At 41.7% G+C, this 26,792-nt stretch overlaps 1 protein-coding gene across 21 annotated transcripts in view; it reads right to left on the bottom strand.

Moving 5' to 3' along the window:
* vav2 (vav 2 guanine nucleotide exchange factor) overlaps positions 1–26,792 on the bottom strand; it is a 211,064-nt gene that overhangs the window by 140,248 nt on the left and 44,024 nt on the right. For all 21 annotated transcript variants that reach the window (XM_079660771.1, XM_079660785.1, XM_079660772.1 and 18 more), the window contains exon 2: positions 8,936–9,052. In XM_079660771.1, the coding sequence (XP_079516897.1) occupies positions 8,936–9,052 (117 nt within the window). The remainder of the gene's footprint in view (positions 1–8,935; positions 9,053–26,792) is intronic.

Genomic DNA, 26,792 nt, shown 5'->3' with positions numbered 1-26,792 from the left:
CGGGCTTTTGGGAACTCGGCACTGCACTCCAGTGATCTGGGAAAACTTCAAAGAGCTTTGCTGAGCATGAACGATGGGCAAAATCACGTTGTCTCCATCTATCAGTTTGTCTAGCGGCACAATGTAACATCCACTGTCACCCGAAACAAAGAGGCCAATTATTTCCACAATAGGATTCAGACTGCACAGAGCATCCAAAGTACAGCTCATCACTTTTTTTTTTTTTTTCTCTTGTCTGGATTTATTTTACATGTCATTGTTTTTGCAATGCTGTCAGAGGGAAATGGTAAAGCAGATGGCGGATAGAAAGAAAGTTTTAAAGACATAGTGCTTTTTTTGTCTCTAATAGCCGCGTTCACACTGCAGTACTTTTCCAACTTTAGTTCCGATATAGTTCCTAAATGTCGCGTTCACACCAAAAAGAGCCGGAACTAAAATGATTTAATCAGAACCTTTTTGACCCCCTTTTCTGTCCCTGCTAGAGAGCAGGTACTTTCGTGGGAGAAAAAGGTTCCTATGTCTGATTGGCTGGGCGGATTGCAAACCACGCCCCGTAAAACTCCCAAAAAGTTTTGTGAAGCCGCCATTTTATTATCCTCGCATTAGCATTATTAGCATTAGCATTAGCCCAGCGCACAAACGCAGAGAGTCTAACTTATGGCAACACAAAAGAAAACATGGGAGCGGTGGAGATGAGGAGATGTAGGCGTTCTGGCGATTTACTCGGAAGTCCCCGACCCCGGGGATTTCCGGCCGGGGACTTCGGGTGGCAGTATACGCCGTGAAGTTGTTTGCGGCCTGCCAGTAAACCCAAAGCAGAAGAAGAAGTGACGTCAGCGGCTTAATTTGTCTAATCCTTCCATAGGAACTTATTCCGGTGTGAACGCGATCTGTACTTAGTTCATGAGAACTAAAGAATTCTGATGAACTAAGTTCTCATGAACCTTTGTGAGAGAAGTACTGCGGTGTGAATGTGTCTTATGATAGGCACTGGTTGTTTTTTATTCCACAGAAAGAGTTTTAGTACAGCTAAGGATGGTAGAGAACCACATTAGTTTTTACCAAATATTGTCATTAATTATATTTACTTGTAACGCTAATTACTGTTTTTAGCAAAACGAGGTCGCCGTCGTGCTCTGCTATCCGTGGAATCCCCACTCTGGAATACCCCGACTGGGCTCCTCTGTGCCACGCTCCCAGGACTACCCACGCACCCTCCCTCAGTCCTGCCATCTAACCTGGGTGTTTTCCATCGCCGCTGCTGAGGTTCGAGGTCCGGTTTCTACCAGGCTAATGGTGCTAGCTGCTAGCTGGCTCGCTGTTCTTCCCACATGCCCTTCCCCGGAGCCTGCGGTCTTCAGACTCTGGCCCCCCGCACCAACCTGTGAACCTTCGGGGACAGAGCCTTCAGTGTGGCAGCCCCCACTCTCTGGAACACTCTCCCTGCGAAGATCCACAACATCCCCACACTTCACGCCTTCAAAAGGGCCCTCAAGTCCCATCTGTCTGCCAAGGACTTTGGCCCCAAATCTATTTGTTGTTTTGTCTGTCTAAACTGTTCGTCTGACTGCCTTTTGTTTTGTTATGTTTGTTTATACTTCTGTTCTTCATTGTAAAGCGACTATAAAAATCCAAGTTATTATTATTATTATTACTGCATATAGAAATTATGACTTAAAAACATGAACATTATATCCTTATTTCATGTTCTCCAAAACCTCATAACTCGCAAGTTTGATATAATGGTACGCATGTTTAACAATCATCCTCTTTCAGTCTTTTTGTGATTGCAACTGATTTTCTAATTGCATTTTTCTCAACATTACATGATGCTAAATCAATGGGTATAGGATTCCTAATTATGAGGAAGCTCCCCCATTTGTATCAAGTTGTTTGGTTGTGAATGAGCTTCCAAAGAATAAAATGGGACACTCATGTGCAGAAAAAAAAAAGTCTATGGAGCAGGTGGGCAAGGAGCAGCTGGAGGGAATCCAGATGGCACCCAACATTTTATTCTAATGACATATTTCGTGTCATCTGGACTTCAAGCTTTCGCTCATCCGTCACGCAATGTAAAATTGAGTTGTCTGAATAAAAGTCGATGGGAACACCAATCCATCTCTTCCACACTATAACGTGGACACCTAGTGGCGTCATCCCTCACCTTCCAACAGTCAGCATCCCTGTATCCCTGACAACGACCAATTTCTCAGCAACCACCTGTTTCTGCCAGAATCCCGGTAACGAGCTGCAGGAATAATGAGGTTGTGGGAGTGAAGCGTGGAAGGGAGCAACGGAAGGGGGTCTAAACACAGGAAGGGGGAGGAAGTTCCCATTTATAATTCATGTCAGAGGAATTATCATCAGCGCTGTGGCATTTGGAATGAATTATTGATTGTGTCTTGGAAGCTTTATGTAAAAACTTGCAGTTGGGGGTCCTGATGGACAGGGCGTGAAGTAAGAGGGCACGGGGGTAAAGGAAGGAGCCACAAAACTGTCTGCCGAGTGTTTTCAAGGAAGGTTATGGAGATAAATTCTCTCTACGGGGAGCACTGAGTGTATTGCAGGATCAAGGGGACATGGAGTACGGCATTGGAGGAGGTGGTCAGAGAAGTGTAGAGAAGTAGAAAACCACAATTTAAGAATACTCTATTGTTTGGGGGATTGTGTGTGGAAGTGATGCATATGATGCATAGTATTTCATGAACTGTTCATAGGATTGTTATGACAATTTAGTAAATGGAGAGTTCAGCAACAAATCTTTCCGCTATCAGCGTGTCATTTCCTAATCTGCACAGTTTACACAGTGTAAACACAGTGTTTGAATTAAGATTCAGAATGAAATTGTTGAGGAAGGATTGATAGAACACTTCATATCCACTTCCATAATGTATAACAAATAATTTCATCGTTCAGAAGCTGTCCGTTTGACCGTGAGGAACTCGTTTAAAGTAGCATCAAAGGTGAAGTACCTCATCTTGTTATTTCAGCTACTTCCCACCACTGGGGTCCATAGAGAAGACATCGATGTAACCCACGCTGAAAAAGGTGTTCCACATATTGCGATAACCCTCTTAGCCCTCCAAAATAGACAATGTAACTGAGAGAATCATAGGTTAAAACATCTACTTTTCCCTCCATAGTAGAGGACTGCTGCTGAGGAGGTGCTCACTAATGGAATGTGACAGGCCAACCTGAGAGAGTGACCCTGTCTTCTTGACCCTTCAACCTTCCTCCATCACTTACTGCGGTCCCTCCAGCCGCAGTCTGACAGGCGTGAATCACTACCTTTCTCCAGTGATTATTTTTCATTCCAAAAAACGTGGTGTGAATCGATACCAACATGCAGTGCATGATAATGGACATTGTTCAGTAGTCTGGTATAATCTGTCTTGGCAAACAGGAACACACAATCCTCCAATGTCCAATAACAATGAATGGCTATGAATTATTTGGTCACTTATAGTCTTAGTGAGACTTTCCCTACGGTACAAAGGGACATTTGTGTCGATTGTTGTTAGTTTACCCAGTTACAAGCAAAAACGAAACAAAAATAGTAGCCATTATAGCACGACTATCAATTGTATGCAACAAAACAAGTGTAGCCCGCAGCTAACTTGCTGAATGCTAAGCAACAAACACCTCAAGTTTCAGTCCCACAAGGAAAGATTGTAGTTGAAAAACAAAAACAAATATCAGCAAAATATTTGAAAAAAGTGTTAAGGACTGTCAAAATTGGCTGTATGTCCATAGTGACCGGGTGTTAACAAATGTATCCTATAAAATAACACTTAGGACACCTGAGGAATACCATCATTTGGGCATGGTGATTGCCCAAATAATAAATGCTTTTCTAAGTAGCCAATGACATATGGCAAGCCCTACCCAGTCATGTAGAACGTAGCCATAACCCTATAAACATATTGAGGACAGCAAGGGGTTCAAAGGTTTAATGTACTGTTGCATGCAAAATGTTCCCAGCTAGAACAAATGATCACAGGCCGTGGCTGAGGGCTTGAGACTGAGGTTAGATCCAACTTCAGTAAATAGCACTCAGGCAGACGGGCCAATGGCGGGTGAGGCACGTTTCCAGATGTAAGCAGCACTGGGCGTGGATGCTAAGCAACTAGCTATTTTTAGCGGCAGACCGCAGCAAGGAAATGAAAGGAACAGAGTTCAGTGCGGGATTCAGAGCAGAAGAGAGAGAAATCAAACACCGCCGACCAATGGCAATCACAGCGCCCTGACACAATGGCTGCTCGCCTGCCGCTGGCTTAGTCTTATCACAACATACTCGCTGAGAGTGTGGGTGTGAGATGAATGAGTCGGGAGAGGAGGACAGTGAGAAAGAGGGGGACAGATGAATGGGGGGGAAGTGAGGAGGAAAGAAAAGTGTTGGAAAAATAAAGCATTCGGTGCAAATTCAATCATGGGGATTTCTGTGTTTCCTTCACATCGCAAATCTGTTTCAAAGTCTGATCCATGTGAAGTAAACTGATTACAAGCTGGGAGTCAAGACAACACTTTGGAAAACTCATACAAAAGAACATGCTTACTTATGGTAGATAAAATTACTACTTTATTATCACAGTTTCAAGAAATTGGAAGGGTTTACAAATCCAAACAGATTGCTGAAAATATGTCTGCCAAGTGATGGCTGTTTCCTAAAAAACAATGAGTGCACACTGAGTGACTAATTCCCATTCAGATGCAGTGCACAGATAACATCCATTCACCTTGACAGGGTTCTATCAAGCCAATGAGCGGGGCTTGGATGGCTGACACTTGGCGAGTCAGTCAGTCATGACTCCGGGGCTGTTTAGATGAGATAGAAAGTGAAGCGAGCAACACCGTCTGCATTTCAAACAAATGACGCCATTCCCGTTTAATGAAGACGGCAAATCTGTCAGAAAGCGTCCTTCCTATTCGCCGCGCTCCAGTCACAGGCGGGAAAATTACCAAACTGTTGATAGATGGTTAACAGGTGCGGGCTAATTATGCTAATCATGGCAACAGCCAAATAAACTGATTGCCATGTTCATTTAAATGACAGCAATGTTCCTTTGGTGGCTAATTAAAATAGGTTGGGATGAAGTAAACGAGGCGGCTGGGTTTTCGGATTGGAGGCAGGGCGTTTAAATAAAAAGCCTTCTCTGGGGTCCACTGTAATAAGCTGTATTTCATTGGTTTAATGATGTCATAATGAATTTCTAATGATGGGGGATGGGTCAGGGGGCGAAGAGGAGAAGTGAGCAATATGTGCATTAAACTGTAAGGCTATGTTCTCCCCCTGCGTGAAGCGGTGGCGACGAGGGAGCCCTAGCTCATGTTGCGTGTGGCGCACGCCTGGTTGAAATGAGCTGGGTAATGAAAATAAAGATCGGTAGAGGACATCGAGCATCGTATGTGCTCCATCTGTTTCGATAGTAGCCCCACTGGAAAGGGTAGGGGAAGGTTTTGAAGGGGCAATTACTTTTTCCCTCAGCATTGGGCCCAGTTGGCCTCGGTCTCCATTTGCATGTGACCCGGAGAAAGGCATCATTAGACGAAGAGAAGGCGGTTCAAAGGCCAGGGGAGATGAACTCTGGGGGACCCTGACAGCCACCGTGCAGGTATGAAAAGTGGATAGGGGCTGATTAATGTTTATAGAGGCAGCTGCTGTCGAAACCCTCCACCTAACCTCGTCTCCCTGTAGTCCTTCGTTTGAATTCCCTTCGTCCAGAGGAGATTAAAAATCTACAGTGTAGGGCATGTCTCTGCAAACAGCCCGTTTGTTTCCAAAAGGACTGCGTCGGGGAAACAGGGAGAGGTCCACCTTTCCTTTCACTGACACAACGATACTCCTACTTCTACCTTTATTCTATTTCCCTGTCTTCTTCTGCTACACTTTGATAAAACCCTACAGCCTTAAACCAACGTTTGCCTAATCCAAACTTGGATTTCTAATCACAACGCCAGAAGAGAAACAAGATTGGAAAGCACTCAAGCAAAACCTGTCAGCATTGGAGGGATGGATCATACAAATTGCATCCAATGTGACTGAACTCTATGACTGCAACCTATGTTCATGCTAAAAGGTTAAGCGTAAGCTAAAGACAGAACAAGCTTAATCAAAATATTCTCATTTTAACAGAACATCCTACCAGAACGAGAAACAAATATTTGGAAATATTAAAGTTAGATCAATAGATGTGTTCTAGCTGTTGTTACTGGAAAACAATATTGATTTTTATACTTTATATGATGGGGTTTATAATACCTCTCAGTCTGAAAGGATGCATCCTTTTATTAAATTGTTCAAACAGTTCCCAACCTGGATTTTAGTCTAACAAAACGTAAATTCTTTATCTAAGCGTTTCCACTTCTCCCTAAGTGTCAGGTGGAAGACAAAAGACAAAAGAATGATTTGGAGAGAAAAGACGAATGATACTGTACAACGATGTATGCTTGAAGTTAGAATTCCTTTTGTTTGCAGTCGGATGTGGCCACAAAGAAACCTTTGTGTAAAGGTAACAAAAGAGGAAAGAGCACATCCAGGGATGAGATCCAACAAAAAAAGAGACTAACAGCAGGTATAAAAAAGAGCCCCCTTTTATCTTCCGTTTATTAGGCATTCTCATTATTTAAATGTATGCCACATTAGAAGGGATCTGCTCGATTCAATATATTATAATGTGATGTTTGGCCTTAATGGAAAATCAATGGTGAGACAAGCCCGCCACCGCTGCGACTATACAAAAGCAATTTCCAAATTGACATATGGAGGGCCTGTGTGATTGATTCTGACTGCTGTTGGATTTTAATACCATTCACTGCGAGCTCATTGACTCTCAGACATCGTCTTGTGGTTTATCTACAAACTGCCAAATGAGTCCTTGTCTCCTTTTTCTTCTCCCTCATCTTTTCTTTCTCCGTCTTTCTTCTGCCTCTGTTCCCAGCCTGACGCCGGGAGTGTGGATGTTCCAAATTAAATACATGAGATAAACGAGCAGATTACTTTTTGCAAATACATCCTCTTTGAAATCGATCACAGCCAGATGTAATGCGGTTTCACCTCCACCAAAGCAATCCTCGCCATTGTAGTACAAATTCTACACATGTGTTCAATCAGCTGAAGAAGAGGTACACTATTAACATTCCCTCCTCATAAGTCCTGACACACTGGCATCAGCTGCCCACATCTGTTTACTTACATCATGCTATCCCTACTGCTTGTTTTAACAGCATACTAACCAAGAAAGAGGATAAGACCCCTACCACTCTGTCTCTCACGCCAAACAACACACTCTGAATAGTCAAGGGGATTAGAAAGTAGAGAGAAACAATCCACTTTCAGGAGCTTAGGTCAACAGCAGGGTATGCAGATCATGGATTACAAGCCAATCCATCCCCTCCCCCCTCATCTATCACCCGTGGGTTTCCACCTTTCATATTCAGGAACATGAAAGGAAAATATGGTTCAAGCAGCTGGCATCTTTCCCTGGTTTTGCAGCAGTTTTGGATTGATGTTGAAATTCCAGATTGTATTACCGACTTTAAATTGTATTTTGGACTTCATTCTTCCATAATTCAACGGTAATCCAGGTCTGGGTCAGTGACCCCTTTTCCAACAACTAAGAACTGGTTCTGTTACAGTTCACACACCTAGTTGTGTACTCATTTTGACCAAACAAATGAGAACCTGAACTCTTGGTCCTTAACCGATAAGGTTTTCACTTGAACGTGACAGTTGATGGTAATCACAAATTGAAAGAGGGGTCGGTGTCTTGCAATTCATAATCTAGCACTTCTTATCCTCTGGCAGTTGGTTTTGGATTTAAACGAAAACATTTAATTACATAACTGCAGCTTGCAATATTCCATTTGATATCTTGTAAACGCGGTGTACTTTCATTGTGCATTATGCAATGGCCTTCGTTGATGACGCAACCTTGATTACGATTGTTTTGCTAGAAACAGGCAGCAAGGGAGATGGTTTTCTAGATGGCATTACGGTTCTAAGACTCCTGACAGAACCACTAAGAAACAGAGCTAAGATAAGGGTTAGGATATAGCAGACCGAGCATCCAGATGTTCCTGCCTCCATCTGCAACTCTTGCTCCTTATGGTGGATCCTTAGACCTCCCTGGGCCAGGTGGAATCTGTAATCCCTCCTGAGTTTTCTGGGTCAGGCAAAGCCAACTGGTGGTAAACATGCCAGCACATGCCCATGCTCTAAGGTCTGATGTTTAACCACCTTTTGATGCAAAACACCAGCAGGTCTACTTGGATCTCTTTCTGGACGTCTGAACCCAAAAAGCGCCAACTCAATTCAAGTCCCGAAAGAAGGGACTTAAAGAGACCTAAAGAGCATTTCATAAATACAAATCTCCACTTGATTACCCCATAAAACTCCACATAAACCTTAAATGATGTGCGAGTGAGTCAGCCATCTTTATTGCTGAGCCAACACACACTCCCACACTGCATTCTTTTAGCATCAGCCTGTTAGAAAGCAGAGTGAAGTTCAACTCTTCACACTCAGTGACACGAAATGAGATTGCTGACCCTGAAGTGTAACGGCATCCCTCCGCTCTGTATTGAAGTTAAAGTAACTGACAGATTTTACTGAGTCTTCAAACCAAAGCAAATCAACGGTGCATGTTGTGCTAAACTGTAGATGAACTCCCACAAGCCTGTCCTCTTCCACAACGCATGCACAGATTGTATCAGCCCACATGAGCGTGAACATAACATACGCCACATTTTAGCTTTCCATCTGACAGCAGAAGGACATCGCTCCTGCTGTAACGAGGGACACAAGCGGCGTCATGTCTCTGAGCGCACGCCGTAACGAGAATGTAGCCTCGGGGCAGCCTCGTTTAGGAGCAGATCACAGTTCAACTGCAGAGCGTTTGGAGGCTGCCAAGAAGAGCGTCCATCAAGTCTAACTCACCTTGCCGAAGTCCCTGACATCAAAGAGGTCAAACGGATCGAACAGCTCACTGTTACGCAGGCCGAACTTGTCGTGGCACACCTTGAGGAACGTCCGGATGTTCTTCAAACACAGGAACTACAAAAAAAGAAGGAAAAAACATGAATGTATGCTTAAAGGTAAACGTGCATAGACAATTCAAGCGTCATCATATTGGATTCATACCAGTGTGGCAACAGTATGATTAAACAAGCAGATTATTTGTTGGAAGAAACATGTTCCGCCAGTCTGTTTAATATCCCCCCCACTAAGGTAGCAGGTTTCGGGTAAGTATTTAATTTCCTGGTTGATGATTGGCAGGCTCTCCTGGTGCATTAGAGATTATTCAGCCTTGGAAGGTGAGACTGATTGCTGGTCATGAGACCGATGGGTCTGCCTCTCTGATCCAGATAAGGAGAGCCACAAGAGGATGCCTGTCTCCTGGCATCAGAGCACAGACAAGGCGTCCTAACGCAGGCCCACCAACAAAGAGCTGACCCTGGATAAAGCTGGCCTGTGACCTCACACTGAAAGGTCAGGGGTCACAATTCTGACAAACAACAGCCATGAAAATGTCTTTAAGAAGAACACTAAGCTCTGGCATTTAGTGAGCACCACTCTCTCTTTCTTAATCTCAATTCAAGACATGTTACCTCCTACATTTGCTATAGCTCTATTCTACTTAGTTGTGTTTAACTGCACATTAATATACAGTATACAATTCTTAGTTATATTGTATTTTATATAAATTGCAAATGTATCACGTATATTTAACTAGGTATCTTTATATAATTGTTTTACATATTTTATTCAAATGGCTCAACCATCACGGAACCCAAATTCCAACCAATGATAAATAAAGTAATTTGTTCTAATGATCTTCTATCCTAATTCTTTAGAAATTCCTTATATTTGCGATCTACAAAAGTGAAAAGAATATGCCGAATTTGCCATTCAAGCAGTTCTACATGGACCTATGAACTAGAGCCTGACAGATACAATGGGGATGCCTCTTCATTGGCCAATGTTTTTCGCTTATTGCGGATTGTTATCTGCCTTTTCCACAATGGCTACTTTCCAGTCCTGCAAATAAAACATCTGCCAGCTTGAGACTGATAGCCAATATAAAAAGGGAATGGTGGAGTTCACAGGGACTCCCCAGCGGCCATGAATACCCATAACAAAGTGCATAATATATAATCTCTGGTCACGAATATGGATGCTCTGAAATATGCCATCACACAGATAAACCTGGAGGGGCTTGGGAAATGGACCAATAACTGCACAGGAGTATTGAAATATTAATGATAAGCATAACTGCCTCCTATCTCACACTTTCCCTGTGTGTGAGGAACACATTACCTAGCATGTCAATCTGGATGCTGCTCAGATATGCCTTTCTAACACCAGGAAGAAGTTTGAGCGAGAAAGACTAAAGAACAAAATTAATCTTTTCCTGTTCAGCTGGACACACATTACGACAAATAAAACATTAACCGGGTAATGGCTGTTGCATAAACCTAGTAAAGCAAGTCACACTTCACATTTAAGTATGGCTGGACAATTATTGAGTTTTATTTCTAATCACAATGTCGCCTTCCAAGTTAATCGAGAAAAAACTATTACTGTTCTGCTCTTGTTTTGTCTCAGTAATATAAATCGAGCCATTCCTCTTTCCTTTACAGTGGTGAGCTTTTGCCCCTCCATTATAGCCCAAACGTTTTCTTACTCTTTATTAGGATCCCCATTAGCACTAGCTATTCCTACTGGGGTCCGCACACACACAGTCACTCATACGTAAACCTAAACAACAAACAAATCATAATTTCATGGAATTCAAATTTCAATATGAAGTGAAAACCGAAATGATCATCCCATTTTAACCATCATTAAGCAAAACATAAATATTACAAATAGTTGGAAATACCCACAGACCATTATACTTTATGATAAAGAGATGTTTCACTTTCAACTTTTAAAAAGTACTTCTTCCTGAATAATATGGACTGGCAATGAATTCCAGGTGAAAAAAAAATCACTGAAACTAAATATATAAAACTCACTCCCAGTGGGAGAGTGAGATTGTATCTTTTGCAGACCATTTAAACGCACACAACATGTATGACGTACTAAAGGAAAGGGAAAACAAAAAAAGAATAATAGGGCCCCTTTAATAAATGAAGTGTTGCAAGTCAATGCATAACAGTGTTAAATAACAGCAATCTCCATTATGACCAACATAATGGAGATTATGGTTTTTGCCATGATCAGCCCTACTTCTGGGTTTTCTTAACATGCCGACAACATCAGGTACTTCAATGTGCTGCAGAGCATCGCCACTCCCCATGCATTCGAGTGCAAAATGTTCTCTTTGAAACCTTTCTGCAGTTTGGTGATGCAGTGTTTCCTGTTGCTACGACTACGCGTGTGGTGCATTATCCTGTAGTAATTAGCTTTTGAAAATACGCTGCAGAAATCCCCTTATTGATGCCCCTCCGGTGAATTCGGATAAAAGCAGCACAGTTCCATCTGATACGGTTTCCTGGTATTCTGTGGCATTTGGCTCGGCCTCTCCTGGCCACACCTGAGAGCCCTGCTGACTCATTCTCATTCATGTGTGCACATCTGCCCCGTCCCAGTGTCGTGGCAGTGAACCCCATAAGAGAGCTGCGGCGGCCGGCAACGAGCAACGCGATTGGTCGGCTAGCCCTGGTGACATTTGCAGTTCAGCGGCGAAGGTTATCGTGTCTGCAGATCCTCACGTGCGGTGGGAGAAAGAAAAAAAAAGCGTATTTTCTCAGCTCCAGATATGAAAAGGTAACATTTGCTGGAGTGGTTTGTGGACGAGAGAGATATGGATCAGGGGGGAGAAGATGTGTCTGACATTCTAATATATGTTTGGTGATAAGAGCGCCGGGATGTGGGTAGGGAGAAAGAATTGCTATGATCTTGATGAAAGAAAAAACACCCTATTTCTCATGGAGTGGAGAGTGTGAGAGCACCTGGGAATAAACAGGCTGTGGTCGGAGGCCGCCCTCAGCACAATCCATCTGGAATTACCTCACTGTGCAACACACTTCAGACGAGGTGCAGACCGCCCGCCATTTTTCACTGTGTTGTGAGTACATCTCACACAGATACTGTACTAAATTGACTTCAATGCGGAAAGTATTTAGAGAATACATTATAATGATGGAGATCGAAATGCATCAGCTTGGTTTGCAGGAACTCTGTGATGTCACATTCATATTAGTAGAAGTAATCTGTATATTAATTATAATCAGAATACTTCATTTATTTAAAAGGACATTTTGGTTCTGGTGACATTTGCTGCATTTTAGAATATAAATTAAAAGTGTATAACAACATATATACTTCTTCTTTTTTTTTAACTCATTAAAACAATTTGAAAAATATGTATAATAACATAAGTTAGAGTAATAATGTGAAATAAAAAGACAACATAAAACAAATATATTTATAGAAAAATAAGAAGTTAAAGGTAGGGTATGTAAGTTTGAGAAACCGGCTCGAGATCGCTAGAATTTGAAAATACACGAACGGAGAAAATCGGCCACTTCCTTACAGAGCCCCTCCTCCAACACACACAAACGAGCACATGACCAATGAGGGCTCGAGATAAGTTTGTGCACAGATGGAAAGCTGACAGGCAGGTAGGCCATCCAGTTATTTTAGCCGGACCGGCTAAAGCACTTAAGACATTCATTGCTATCGGGATGTTAAGAGCATTCCATGGAATACAACAAAAAGTGTATCTCGAGCCGACCTTTAAAGGAAAATTATTCAAATTGTAATAAAATCGTTATATTATGACAGTGGTGTTTAAGTATCGTATCTACAAACATCGACAGCCCGGGTACATGGGGTAAAAGGAGTCAACAATAGAGATGTGGACTTCGGTCATTGTGAACCTCAAAAGCATATTAGGATAACTATCTAATGGGGATGGTGATCTGGATGGGTGGGTGGGGGGTGGGGGGATGGGTGGGGAGGGACGTCACTGGGTTTTGCTTCTTTCTTTAGTTTTGTGCTGTTTTTGTACTGTATTGCATTTTATGTTATTGATTGTACCATTTTTTTTTATAAATAAAAATAATAAAAATATATTAATGCCTAATTGCAAATAAATTATGATTTTTAGTTGCAACTTTACAAACATGTCTGAATGATCCAAAACATTCATTATGTTCTCTAAATATTATTGTCGGTAACTGCAACAGATTAATCTTCTAATTTTCTAAATCGCAGTTTGGATCATTACTGTAATATTCATTTCAATTGCTTTCATTTCTCCAGAACCCTGTTGTTGCAATTTGAAAAACAAACACAAACAAACCCCACTATATGGTTTAAGAACATTGTAATAAAAGTTGATTGCTGAATTTGGAGTGGTGTTTGATCCGCTTTGTTGGGAATTGCATTATTGATTCCCATTTTGTGCACATGCCTGAGACTCTTCTGCAGAGCAATCTTTTTCTTCACAGCAAGAGATTTCTGTGGCCAAGGGATTTCAAATAAATACGTCTTCCCGCACAAGACAAGAGAAACAAAATGTGTGTGGACAGTATAAACACCAGTGTGTAGAAGTGTTGACCACTCGCTTCAAGTGTTTGCCATTTGAAGCTACCATCGTGTCAGCCTCGTTACTCCTGGCTCACTTCGTACTTTGACTGGCTGCTGAAAGAGGGCTTCTCAATCAATCAATCAATCAATCAATCAATCAATCTTTATTTATATAGCCCAAAATTACAAATGTTAGATTCTCAAGGTTTCTCCGTGCTAGCAGCGTGAGCAGTATTCATCAAATCTAAATGTGTGCACTGACTTTAATGTTTACAAATAAAAAAACATTGCTATAGGGTGGAATAAATCAAAACAGAAAGGTCAAAAAGAGTGAATAAGGAAGAAGAAAAATAAAGACGCCTGTGGTCTCTTGTTTTGGTGGGTCGTGTGCTCCAGTGAAGCGACGACTCAGATTTTGACTTCTCACTTGAGAGCAAACAACTGTTAAAAGAGGCAGGCTTGTTTCCAGGTGAGGCGGGGGAAGAGGAGACAGAGTTCAATGGAGGAAGGAGGCAGGAGGAAGAAGTTGGGTAACAAAGACCCTTCACATCACCTGACAAGCCCTTCAACCGTATCACTGCGCCGCATCACACGGGGAATAATGCATTATTCCTCTGGGAGGTTGGCCCTTATCTGCACACACTCCTACATGCTCATATCTGAGGAGATACAAATTAGAGCTTCCACAACAAAAGAAACCTGAACATATTGAGGAATAGGGGTGCAGGGAAAGTGTGGAGATATGGGAAGTAGAGGAGGGGGAGGTGGTTTCTGTTGCCAAAACTGAAGCTCTTTGGTGTCAGGGAAGAAGGGGTGTTATGGAGTGGAAAACCTGGAGAGAAAAAACACCCATGGGAGACAAATAGCAAAAGATGAGGAAGCTGCAGATACATCTGAGAAACTAGATCCAGAAACTGATCTGATAAATGTTTCCTGGATCGATTACCTGCTGGTGATTCACACATGTGATGCGAATTGAAAATACATTATTTTTAAAAAGCATGTTGAGTGATATTTGTGTCTGGTGGCAAGCAAACGAGACATTTCAATTGTAAAAATGTGTAAAATGCTTGATATATCAATTTAAAAAACAGCAGTTTCAGAAGCAACAGTGACGCTTTAAAGCCAGGCAGTTTATAAATGTCGGGAATCCCCCAGTAACCATGTTTACAGTTGAATCACGTGACCATACAAAATCTGTTCAAAAGCTAGCACAATAGTTCTAGTTAAAGTGTGTTCTGCAGATACACATGTTGTACTTGGCTCTGGCTCATCTTATTTCCCACGGCAGAGATAACGCTGTCATTGTCTTGGGAAATAAGCAGTTAGTTCTAATTTAATAACATTTATTAAGTCATTAAAAATAAAAGAGCATTTTTGTGTCAGTTTCAGAGTCCTTCTATTGGGCCCAGGAGAAGTGTTACATGGCCTTACAGGTGCTTTGTGGAAACGGGACATAATTGGCGAGATGAACTCAATGTTTGCCGCCAGTGGTGGGGAATGCCAAACAACAGAGACAAGTGTAAGGATATAGGATGTTCCTTTCCATGACCAAAGACCACTTCTGTTTTAAAATATAGATCAATCGTCGCAATGACACACGTAAAGCAATCACTTCCTCTTCTGCCTTCTTCCGAAAAAGGCCGGATCAGGAAGTGTTTCCTCCAAATGTGGTGTATTCATGACCTTAACTTTGTAATAAGGAAACTATATAGACGCTACAAAGAAGAGATGTTGTATTTTATTGGTGAGAACAATTATTTACTTTTCGCTTGCCATGATGCTGACTTCAATTCAGTCAAGAATATTTTTAGAGATTCTCCAAATGTCTGTTTAAGATTGAGGAAAATTCTCGTGATATTTCCCTTTTCATTTGAACATGCTGTCCCCCACATGAATGCAGCACCAATTCTAATATTTTGCAATGTTATAAACGTGAGAGATAATTGGTGAATCCGCACATTTTTTTCAGATCCACTCATTGGCCAATGCTACACCCATCCAAGTTTCAGGAAGTTTCATGAAGTAGTGTTTTCTGTATTGCTGCTGAAGGCAGACAGACAAAACAAACCAAGCTGAAAACCTAAGCTCCTTGATGGAAGTAACAAGGAGGACATCTTTATCAGAAAATCAATGAAGAGCAGTCTACTGTTTAGGACTCTGGGGGGAGTTAACTTGCTTAACTTGAAAAAAGGATCTCTTTGTCCAATTGACTTCTTCCACCAAACACAAACTGAATGGGAAAGCGTCTGAATGTATCTTAGTCGTAACAACTATTTAAATCCCTTTTACATAAACAAATCAGACTTTCTCACACATTCACACGCCATTTTGAGCAGTTTAGGGGTTTGCCCAATTGGATACATTGATATGTTGAGTGCGGGGGCTGGGGCTCAAACCACCAACCTTCTGATTGGCTGACAACAATCTATCAGCTAAGTCACAGCCATCCAAATTATATTTTGAGATTCCTTATCTAGGCAATCTTGAGCAAAGGATATGTAAATGTTTTGAAAGAAAACATCATGTGTGTCTGTGCCGGGCATTAAAGGAATCAATAATAATGTTATTTAGAGAGAAGGATTAATAGTAGAGTGAAGGGTTTATGACAAACACACTGAGGTGAGTCAGACAGACGATCAGATACCCAGACAGACGATCAGATACCCAGACAGCCGCTCAGAGAACAGGACTCCATACAAAAGACTGATGCCTGTCTGGGAACTGCGAGGCATCCACATACGGTCACAGAAAAGTATTTGTTGACTCACTTTCATAATATCATTGTGTATCTAATTTACTGGCGTTCACTTCTTTGCTAATCTTGGGAAAAGTCCTTATTAAGAAGATGTGTTGCAATGTTACAATCTATGTACACCAACAGTATGACCTTCAACTTCTGTGGAACTGAGAACATCCTGATACTGCTTTATTGCAAGAAATCAAATATCACAAAGACAGCTGCTTTGAGTCTTTATCCACATTTAATGAATAAAAAGGCCAACCACAATACTCATCTTCTCACACACACACACACACACACACCTTTGGCCTCGTGTTGTGTCTCCGGCGGTGGATCATTCCACACCTTTACAACAACAGGAAGGAGGCTCGCAGCAGGTGAGAAACCACAAGAAACAGCAGGCTGAGTTTTGTCCAACAATCACACGTACCTACACAAAAGCACACACACACGGCAGGTAGAGGTGATGATGGATCTCGTAAACTCCTGAGTTTGGTTAATGATCCCGCAGCCGGGGTGTTGATTGCTTTCTGGTAAGGAGAGATTTATTCCTGGCAGCGATCGGTGCTCAACCTTTCAAAGCAAACCTCGTCCAAATTCTGGGCAGCAAAATGTCCATTACACACTCGCCTGGTAATAGCTCATTCCGACTGAAAAGCTTACATTTGTTAAACAGCTAGAAATAGCAACAACAAAATGGAAATCGACCGTTGAGATGCCTGTAGGAGGGCAGCACTCAAAGACTTTCAGCGCTTTGAAAAGGTCAATTAATGTCGAAAAAAGAATATACGCGTGGATTGAATAGACTGTAATAACAAAGCCAATGACAATGGCAGTGTATACACCTGGAAGTGAGTGGCTTTCAGTCATTATCCTGTGTTCAGAGCAATAAACCGAGCCCTGATTATAATCTGCGTCTTTAGTTGGAGTTAATATTCTCAGACACTTGAATGGAACATTAATCAAAGATAAGAAGGCGCAGAGCTCCTTGTAGTAAAGATGCAAACAAGATGATATCGTTTATATCAAGGAACGTACACATGATTCTAAGTACTGCAGGATAAGTAACTGTTTCTAATTACCTTCTCTTCCCCAAGTTCCCTCCAAAAGGAGTTTATCTCCCACAACCTCCCCGAAAAGCTTCCATTTGACTCTTCTGTTTACATCCTTGACATGATAATATCACTTTGTAACACTTCTTTTGGCTAGCGCTCCAACGCATTGTATGTGATAGTCTTACAAACCCTAACCCACATATGAACATTACAATGAGCTTTATAGGGCCCCAATAACTATAACCAAGCGTGTGCCCGTGTGCCTCCTTGCCCTCGAGGTAGTTTGGCAGGCAACCCCTACAATGATTCCTTGGGAACTTTATGTGGAACGCCAACAAGGGTCTAATCGTCCGAAATAGCCATGTTTGTTTTAACGGATGGACATTGAAAGATTGACAGATTGTTCACACGTTAAAGCTTAGCAAATTGCAATGATAATGTACGCCTGACTGACTTTGTAAGGGTATTAATTCCCCAAGATGGGAACACTGTCAATTTAACAGCCAACTTATAATCTTGAGCTTTGATTTTGTGTCCCGCGAGTCGCCAACAGGTGTTAACCGCTACCGACGTCGATGGATGACGCACTCACTCCTGTCAGTCCGCCAAGTTGGAGCTTTTTCTATTTCACGCACGCAGAATAGAAATCAATCCAGAGATTTTTCCAGAGCCCGGACTTCCTCCTCTGTGATCTTTGAATTCCCTTAATTAAAATCAATACCTGCTTTGATGAATATTTTTACACAAGCAAATGGTTCCTCTGAGTTATAAAGCTACACATGTGCAACGGAAAATACTGTTAGTGATGAAACATAATTGAGTTGGTTGAATGTACTTCAGGGTTTGTTTAACACTTATATGTTTAAAGTGTGGGTCCACGGCCCGCTACTTTGAGGTTAGTAAATGTTTAGGTATGAGCTGGCTGGGATTAATGAGCGCTGGGGATTTTCTGCCCCACTTCCAGGTCACCCAGATGTTAAAGTCTGAGAGGAGAAAGGCCCTGCTCCCGCATATTAGAGAAGAGTACGCTGCATGCATAATGCATCGCAACAGTATGCAAATGTGTTAATCTTATCCTATTACCCCTAAAAGCCTGTAAGCAGGCACGGATTGACCACAGTTTTAAATCTTGTACAAACCCTCAGCAGACGAGGCAGAACTGCTCGGGTAGCAAGGGCTCCGTGTCTCGTGTTAAGATATGGAAGTTAAATAGGCTAAGTACGCTTTTTAGTGAGGTTAATCTCCATTACAAAAGAAGATCATTCTGCCCAGAGCAAAGTCTCTGGAGAAGGGAAGTCACAGCGATTGTAGAGCATGGCTACCTAATTAAATCAAGTCCACCTTCACCTTTACACTGGCCACTTGCGGGGAAAAAACAACACACTCTAATTGCATGAAAACGAAGCCTGAGATGAGAAGCATGAGGATGAAAGTGTTGAACTTGTAGCGTGCCATCGGTAACATGCTCACCACATGGACACGCTAAGGTCATAGATGGGAATAGGGAGGCAGTGATCCTGAAGCAAACTAAAAAAGGAGACCCTTTCCTGGGGGAAGTAAAGCTTTTGTGTGCCGGAGAGAGTGAAACAGAATGGTGGGGGAAAAAAAGAGAGGTGATATGTCTTGAAGGTATACTGGTCTTTCCTCTCTCTGCTGAAGCGGAAACGACCACGGCTAGGAACAAAGAACCGGCTCTCATGGATAATGGAGAGAAAAAAGAGGAAGGGGCTAGTATGTGGGGTTGCATTTAAAAAGGTCCACCAATGGTGCTAGGTAGTATATGATATTTACAGTTTATCATGAATTATTCTTTTAGATACGTGTCAGCATTGATACCGTAGAGATTTAGCCATGTGTGGCTTATGAATGGCGACGATCTGTTGGTCCACCTTGGAAAGTCTAAACAACTTCTGAATGGAATGGATTTGTTTTAGAAAGAAATGAGGAAATCAGAGAATTTGAAATATGTTTTGAAATTAAGATAGTAATGAGAGTTTCACTTTGTATAACTTATCAATACAGGACATCGGTATGATTATCGGGATAGTGGTTCATTCATCATTTTGAAACCCCCCTGAAAGTGCAAGTAGTCTTTCAAATAATGGAACAATAACTACTTTTGTAAGGTTAGCAGATCATTTTGTCATTTGGTTGCAATCATAACGGAAACATGTGGTCTAAGACAAAAGCGGAAAATCTAATATCATTTTAATTCTACCTAACTTAAGTTTTCAATTTCCACTGACCTTTATTTAATATGATGTTTTATGTTCTCTGCGGACCAGTAATAATTCATAAAGCTTCTTTCCTCGGAAGTGGTAGAAAATGACACGCAAGGTTCCTTCATGTATTTGGGCCATTTGTTTTGCTCAGAGGCTTCACCTTTGCATGACTGGCTTTATCTCCATGTGCACTCTGAAAAGCTGCTTCTCATGACAGCATACAATAAATATCACCAACGTCCACCTGCATGGCCTGCTGGCTGTCCTGTGTTTCATTCCTAGATTGTTGCTGGGGCAATCTCAAGCCTGCCTTTAAATGGAGAAATACTGTGGATGTATTTGTTTTTTCACTGCTACTGTTGTATACACCCTTTTGACCCTGTTTTACTCAGAAGCATTCAGACTAGGGCGGCAAAATTGCTGTATTCAAGGTGGAGATTTGCCAGAAATGTACACACAAGTGATATCAAATTTAAAATCTAAGAGAGACCTAGATGAAAAAAACACCTCTGTGCATAATGCAATTCTCCAGATTCTATCCACTCCTCCGAGTAAATCTGTATTGTATCCAAGCAACAGGCCTCGCTGCTGAGTCTTAGAGGAGTGTGTGTTTTGAGGCATTTCCACTCAGGCATGGCTACAGGCTTGATAAATGTGAGAAGGAGGTCCGTCGAGAATCCCAGACACCCATGGATCGATGGCCAGGTTATTTATGACATCAGACCGGGGAGAGGAAGACTGCATCCATCTTTTCCCCCGGCGAGTTTCCCTCACAACTTAAGGCTCATTGAATTGATTTAGATCCCCCATAAGAAGCAATTCCTTTTACTTGTGTTCCCCGCCACACAAAAGAAACCCTACACATAAGGTACACATTACTTAGATAAAGATCCTTATTGTACTGAGTGTTGCCACATTCACGGCCCATTTAGTCTCACAGTTTTGAATAATGTTTGGCAGAGTGGCGTGTGAGCATGTTGCTGGGACACACTTGGACAGAGAACTAACGAGGAGCTTGAATCTCAACAGATTCAGATTTACCATGACACAGTGGGGCTACGAAAAGTATTTGAACTCAATTAAAACTCCAAATGTATCTTACAGGGCTTCAAAGACTTCATATTTTGTGGCTCCTTTTCCAATGTTGTCTCCAGAATACTGAGACTCATTTATGAGAAAAAAGCTTTATGGGTGTAATGAATTGTATCTTTGCCAAAACAATACAACTCCAGCTCATGGTGATTCTCCCTCGGTGTTACAGGCCCATTTATTGTACTGGCTATTACTTGCAACCTTTAAGGGTAATAGTGGTCTTCTAAAAAAGACTGACAGAGGAAGGATATCTACTGTAGATATTACATTTTATTTGGAGTGAATACAAACATGTTTTATCATTTCCGGGTCCAAAAAACGAATCCAGAAAGCAATGGTGGAAAGTCCCAAAGTACATTTACAAGTATTGTACTTTACTTAAAGGTCCCCTATCATACTGTTTTTCATTTCTTTATTATAGGTCACAGATATATACAAAACATGTCTCTGAAGTGTTTGGCTGTAATACCTAACCGATCGTGCATTGTAGCGTCCCATAATCCCCTCTGTTTCAGCCCTGTTTCAAAAGTGCTGATTCTCTGTCTGTTACTTTAGATGAAAATAATGAGCCCCTCCCCACGCCCCTCTGAGAGATATTTGGTTAAAAAGAACACAATGGTACTCTGTGCTTTCAGACAGGTTTGTATATAAATGGATCAGGACAAAAAGAGAGGGGGTCTTTGTTCCTGAAACTTTCAGAATCTCTTTGCAAAGAGGGGACATGAAAAAGAGGGGACATGGAAAAGTGGATTTTGCTTAATAGATGACCTTTAATCAAATATTATAAGTAGCCCAAATTTCAAATAGGAATATATTATGTCCTAAACCATTGGTACCTTATTTATTCACAGAAGTAAGAAAATACTTAATTTTAATGTTGGAACAAAATGATAAGAGTGGCTATCCGAAAAGCCCAAACCTGAGAGCGTTGTAAGTGCCGGATGTTTGTCAGTCCTTTGTTTAAGAAGGCTATCAGGTACACAGGAGGATGCAGCTCTGTGTACTCGACGGCTGCGATTATCTCCAAGGTGACTAATGCCATTAACATGGAGCAGCCTGTTAATTACCCAACTGGCTCCGGGGCCGAGCTCAGAGCCGCTTTAATCATCAGAGTCGCAGCTTGGATAAACAATCATTCTATCATCGCACGGCTTTGCCGCGACACACAATGCAGCAGTCGGCCAATTTACAGATTAAGTGATTGGACGGGCTGGATACTGTAAGATGTGGTTTGAATCCACTCGGTGGACAGTGGAGAGCTTTCCAGTGGGTACTCGGGCGGAGCGAATGCAATATAAAACGGCAGCAATACCTTTGTAAATGTGCCGTACAGTTAGATTTCACGAGAAGCTGCCTGAAGGACAATGGGAATAGTCAACAATTGTGTTTGCACACTGTGCACTTTCTGGTTATATCCTATTTGCACAGAACACTCCAATATCAGCCAGAGCTGCAGATTTATACACATGCCAACAGACATCCCATTGTAGCCACTGGAGACTGGTATTTGTCCTACACGATGACCAAAGAAAAAACATGTTTCTGATTGGCTGAAAGGATTGAGTAGAAATCGAAAGACACTACATCTCAAATAAAGACCACAGCAACAGTTCAACCATCAGTGCGCTACTTATGGTATGTTAAACAGCATGTAGCCACAGCAACAAGTATCATACTATATAGTGGGAATGACTCATTTGATTTGTTAGTAATTATTTGATTGGATAGTTCCTTATTTCCCTAAAAGCTATCGGATTTTTAGGCTATTTTTAACGAAGTTCTTGTAAGAAAGTCAGTTTGAGAACATTGGCTTTTTAAAAAAAAGTTTTTATAACCAACACGTTTTTTTTTTCTCTAACCTGCACCTATATACGTATTTTGATTCTATGACAATACACTTGCTTCAATAAAGTCTATTGTATCAGACTCTAAAAAGTATATGGCATGTTTTGACATCCAATTGAAGTGTTGGTTATTTACACAGAGCATCTTGCAACAAAACAAAACAAATGCTGAGACCTCTGTCAGTGAGAATGAGTCACACTTAGCTGGTCTTTATAAAGCTGTTGGTGACATACTAATTTTGGCCTTTAAGGAGGGGGCGTCTTTTGGGTGGCTTCCCGCGGCTCAAGCATGACAACCTTCTGGCCTAAAATAAGCACATTTACACTACAGCGGCGGCTTGAGGTCAGCGAATACTGTCCTCTGTCACATCTCATCACATTGTCATAAGTTTATGTGGCCCTGGAGTCAACACAATTCTGCATTAGGGGCACACTTCCTGTTTATGCTTTCCCAGAAAATTATATTGGAGAGCTTGTTGGCACTGTCCCCCGCAATTAATCACTATTGAGATAGCAAAAAAGTCGAAAAAGTGTAAGTAGACGAGGCACCAAGAGGAATTATTAGTTTAACTATATAAAGATGAAGAGGGGAGTATTATTGGCTGTGAAAACCTCTTGACTTCATGTCAGTTAATTATCCATGTCCATTGCTCCTTCTACTTTATCACCCACACCTGTCTCTCTGATCCTTTCTGCACCGGTGGAATTGAATTCACTTTTCACCTGCCCACGACCCATCTGTCCTGTCTGCGCCCCCAGGAACACGAGAAGTAAACCTGAGACATCAAACAGCAGACAGCAGAAAGGGCTTAACTCTTATCTATTCTTAAGAAAGTCACGGAAGTCTGGGAGATACAAAAAGCCTTGTCAGATGGATACAGCGGCGTTGGAGAGCAAGGCAGGATCAAACGTCCGGTTTCTGCCGGTAATCCTCCTTGAGAGAGTGTGTGTGTGTGGGGGGGGGGGGGGGATGACGAGAGGGGATGTGTGAGATGGAGGAATGGAGGAGAGGCTGTGCTACAGAAAGCTAAATGTTACTGGCTTTTTCATCCAGCAGCAGGGCGAGGCGAGGCGACGCCAGCCCCCTCCTCAGCTGTTCAGACAGTCTGGCACACGGGCCACAGGAGGAAACCTCTGGAAAGATCAGAGCCCCCAGCCTCAAGCATGGAAAGAGTATGTGTATATCCTGTGTGTGTGAGGGGTAGGGGAGTGTGTGTGTGTGCCCATATGTAGCTGCTTATGCAGTTTCATACCACTCTGCCTGTTCTGTAATTAGAGGTTTTAGACCACATACAATGTTGGGAATCCACACTATGGCAGCAATGCAGAGAAAATCCCAAAGCAGTGCAGTGTTATTCTGTGTAATGCATTAAGGTATTCAACACATACGTCAAATGTTGTATCATAAGGGAGGGCTGTGCATGAAACACTATTAAATATTTAGCAACAATAATATATCAGAAACCCTTTTTTCTAGGGTGGGTTAATAACAAGAGCAAATGAAAAAGGTACATGTATGTAAAAAGGTAAAATGCTATCTGAGTTGAGACTATGCATTAATGAAAAGGGCTGGATTAAATACACTCTGTATATTCAGCACTATTCAGGATACTGCTTCACATACATTTGTGAGACCTTGTGTTTTTTAAGACTTATTTCAACATATATCGTCAACCTACTTGCAAATAATGTCAAATAATCCTTTCTGCATATTCATAAAAAATCCAAATTAAATGTATGAGCCAATCAAAAAGAAATGAGGACCTTATCTACACAATGAAAGCTCTTTAAAGAGGACATATTATGGGAACTCCCTGTGGTGTGAACTTTGAGATCGTAACTGGGGATGTCCCGATCACCTTTTTTTGCTCCCGATCCGATTCCGATCATTTGATTTTGACAATTTGCCGATACCGATTTTTCCCGATCCAATCTTTATGCAATGCATTAAGAGAAAAAAAAGCATTCAAGTTGTCCCTTAAGGTTATTTTTTTATTTAAATTTGATATTCTATCCAACATGGATATAGCTTCTTTCTTTCACAGCAGCATTGGATCAGTGCAGTTGTGCAGCATTGGATCAAAACAAAATAAAGCTTTCAGTACTCGTTAGCTTACTGCTACAATTAGACACTGCGCCCTGCCCACTCTGTTACCAGATTTGAGAGAAATAAGCAACCAGGTCTATGAGAACAAGCCCCAAAGAAGCAACACATACATGATGTTGTGTCATTTGAAACCAAAACTAAGGCCTCAGGATTACTTTAAGACTTGAACATGGTTATTTTTGTTTTGTAACATTGAATAAAAAATAAAAAATAAAAAGAAATAAAATAAAAAATAAAAAATCCGTTCCCCGATTTTTTTGTCCCGATTCCAATCTTTTGAAAATCACGTGATCGGCTCCGATCCCCGATCACGTGATCGGATCGGGACATCTCTAATCGTAACCTTTACAGAACATGTACATGCACCAACATACACATAAACACTAGAGGAAAGGGAAAACCACAAAAAGGTAAAGAGAGCCCCATCTTTGTTATTTCTCTATATACGTTTTGTAAAAGTCAATTTCTAACCAAGTGCTTCATACAGCTTCATCCCATTCCTCTTCATCGAGATCAAAAGTAATAGTGTTACCCTTATAGACTTAACTCAGGGGTTTGCAATTTTCTAGAAGAAAAGGAGCACAAAATGGCCATTTACTTCAAAGATAAGCTGAGGGTCAACACAGCCAATGATCAACAGCTATGAGCTACAGTTTCAGGGGGGCAGAGGTGAGAGAATCGAAAAGGCAGACGCAGCTTGATAAGCCGGCTTCATCCTCTCCATCCACGGAGTTGGACACCGCCCGCAGCGCCTCTTTAAAAATAGGATAGAGGAAAAGCTGTCACACTGGATTTAGCCTACTTTCCAACATGGCCATTAATTTCAAAGCAGATGGCAAAAAAAACGAGGAGAGGAGAGTGAGTTTGAGGGAGGGGCTTCTGCTAAGCTGCTGAATAACAGAGTGAAGAGAGCTTGGTGACCTAAGAAAACAGCCATGACAGTCATTTTAAAGCAGATTAGGGCCTTATCATTTGAATATATGGTTATTAGGAGGAGTTTACTGCTATTAGATGATAGTATGTGCAGCTCAAGTCAGCACATCAACTATTATACTCTGTGAAGCAAGAAACTCCCAGGGAAGTATTGCTCTGCCCAAACTTTTATTGATCTGTGTATCCTCTCTTCCCTTGTAGGCACTTATCATCGAAGCCTGTCTGAGGAAGAGGGGGGTTTAAGAGGTGAGAGTATACAAACCAAACACATCTTCTGAAATGAAATATAAGGAGGCACGGATGGGAGGAATAGGCCTAGAGATGGATGCATCTCTATATTAAGACGGGAACATTCCCTGAAGACCGAGAGAAACTGCCGGCGGTAAGCGGGGCGGCCATAAAGACCTAACGACGCCGCACAGCGCTGATAAAGCTCTTGCTTTAAGGTGAAGCAATCAACTCAACTGCAATTAGTTAATTAACATGTAAGCCCATTGCGAGTTCAGCTAACGCACCGTAAGTTTGGTAAATCATATCGCAAACAAGACATCCTCAAGGACAGTCATTTATCACAAGATCAGCCACTATGACGAGCGTCCTTGAGGCATTTTTTCTTTCCTTTTCTTTCCAAAAGGTTTCCATATCTGTAAGTAAGAGGGGAATGATGAAGAAAAAAGTAGAAGGATAGAAAGTGCAGGACATGGTGAAGGTGGATTTGAAAAAGAGAAATATGTCTGTGTGTCAAAAAGGACCAACGGATTGGAATGAACTCCCCTCTCGGACTAATCGGACAAGCCTGTGATATGACGTGAGCGTCTCCTACGCCAGGACGCCGGTTGACCTCATGAGGAGGAGAGAAGCTGCTGAAGGAGGCGGGAGGCCAACAGGGAGCACGTGAAGCAATGTTTCTAAAACTGCAGCGCCAAAATGCCTTGTCATGTGGAATCACATTAACATGCAGCTATGCTCAGCGGGGTGGCTTCGAGATTAGATAAGACTAAGTCCCCGAGTTTTAGAGCTAAATATCTAGAAAGGAGCAGATCAGCTTGAACTCTTGTGTGTCAACATACATCTCTGGAAAGAAAAACAGACAATCTCAATCTCTACATGTATTGTAGTCATTCCATTTGAATGTATGTTGAATTCTAACAAGAGAAATGTTGTCAGTAGTTTATTGAATAAAATAAAATGTTACTCGAACGCATACCTATAAATAGTGATACCAGAGAAACTGATCATTTTGCAGTGGTATCTTAAAT

Source organism: Notothenia rossii, assembly GCF_949606895.1.
Source record: "Notothenia rossii genome assembly, chromosome: 11".
Lineage (NCBI taxonomy): Eukaryota > Metazoa > Chordata > Actinopteri > Perciformes > Nototheniidae > Notothenia > Notothenia rossii.
Note: the sequence above shows the minus strand (reverse complement) of the source record. Positions and strands in the feature narration are given on the sequence as shown.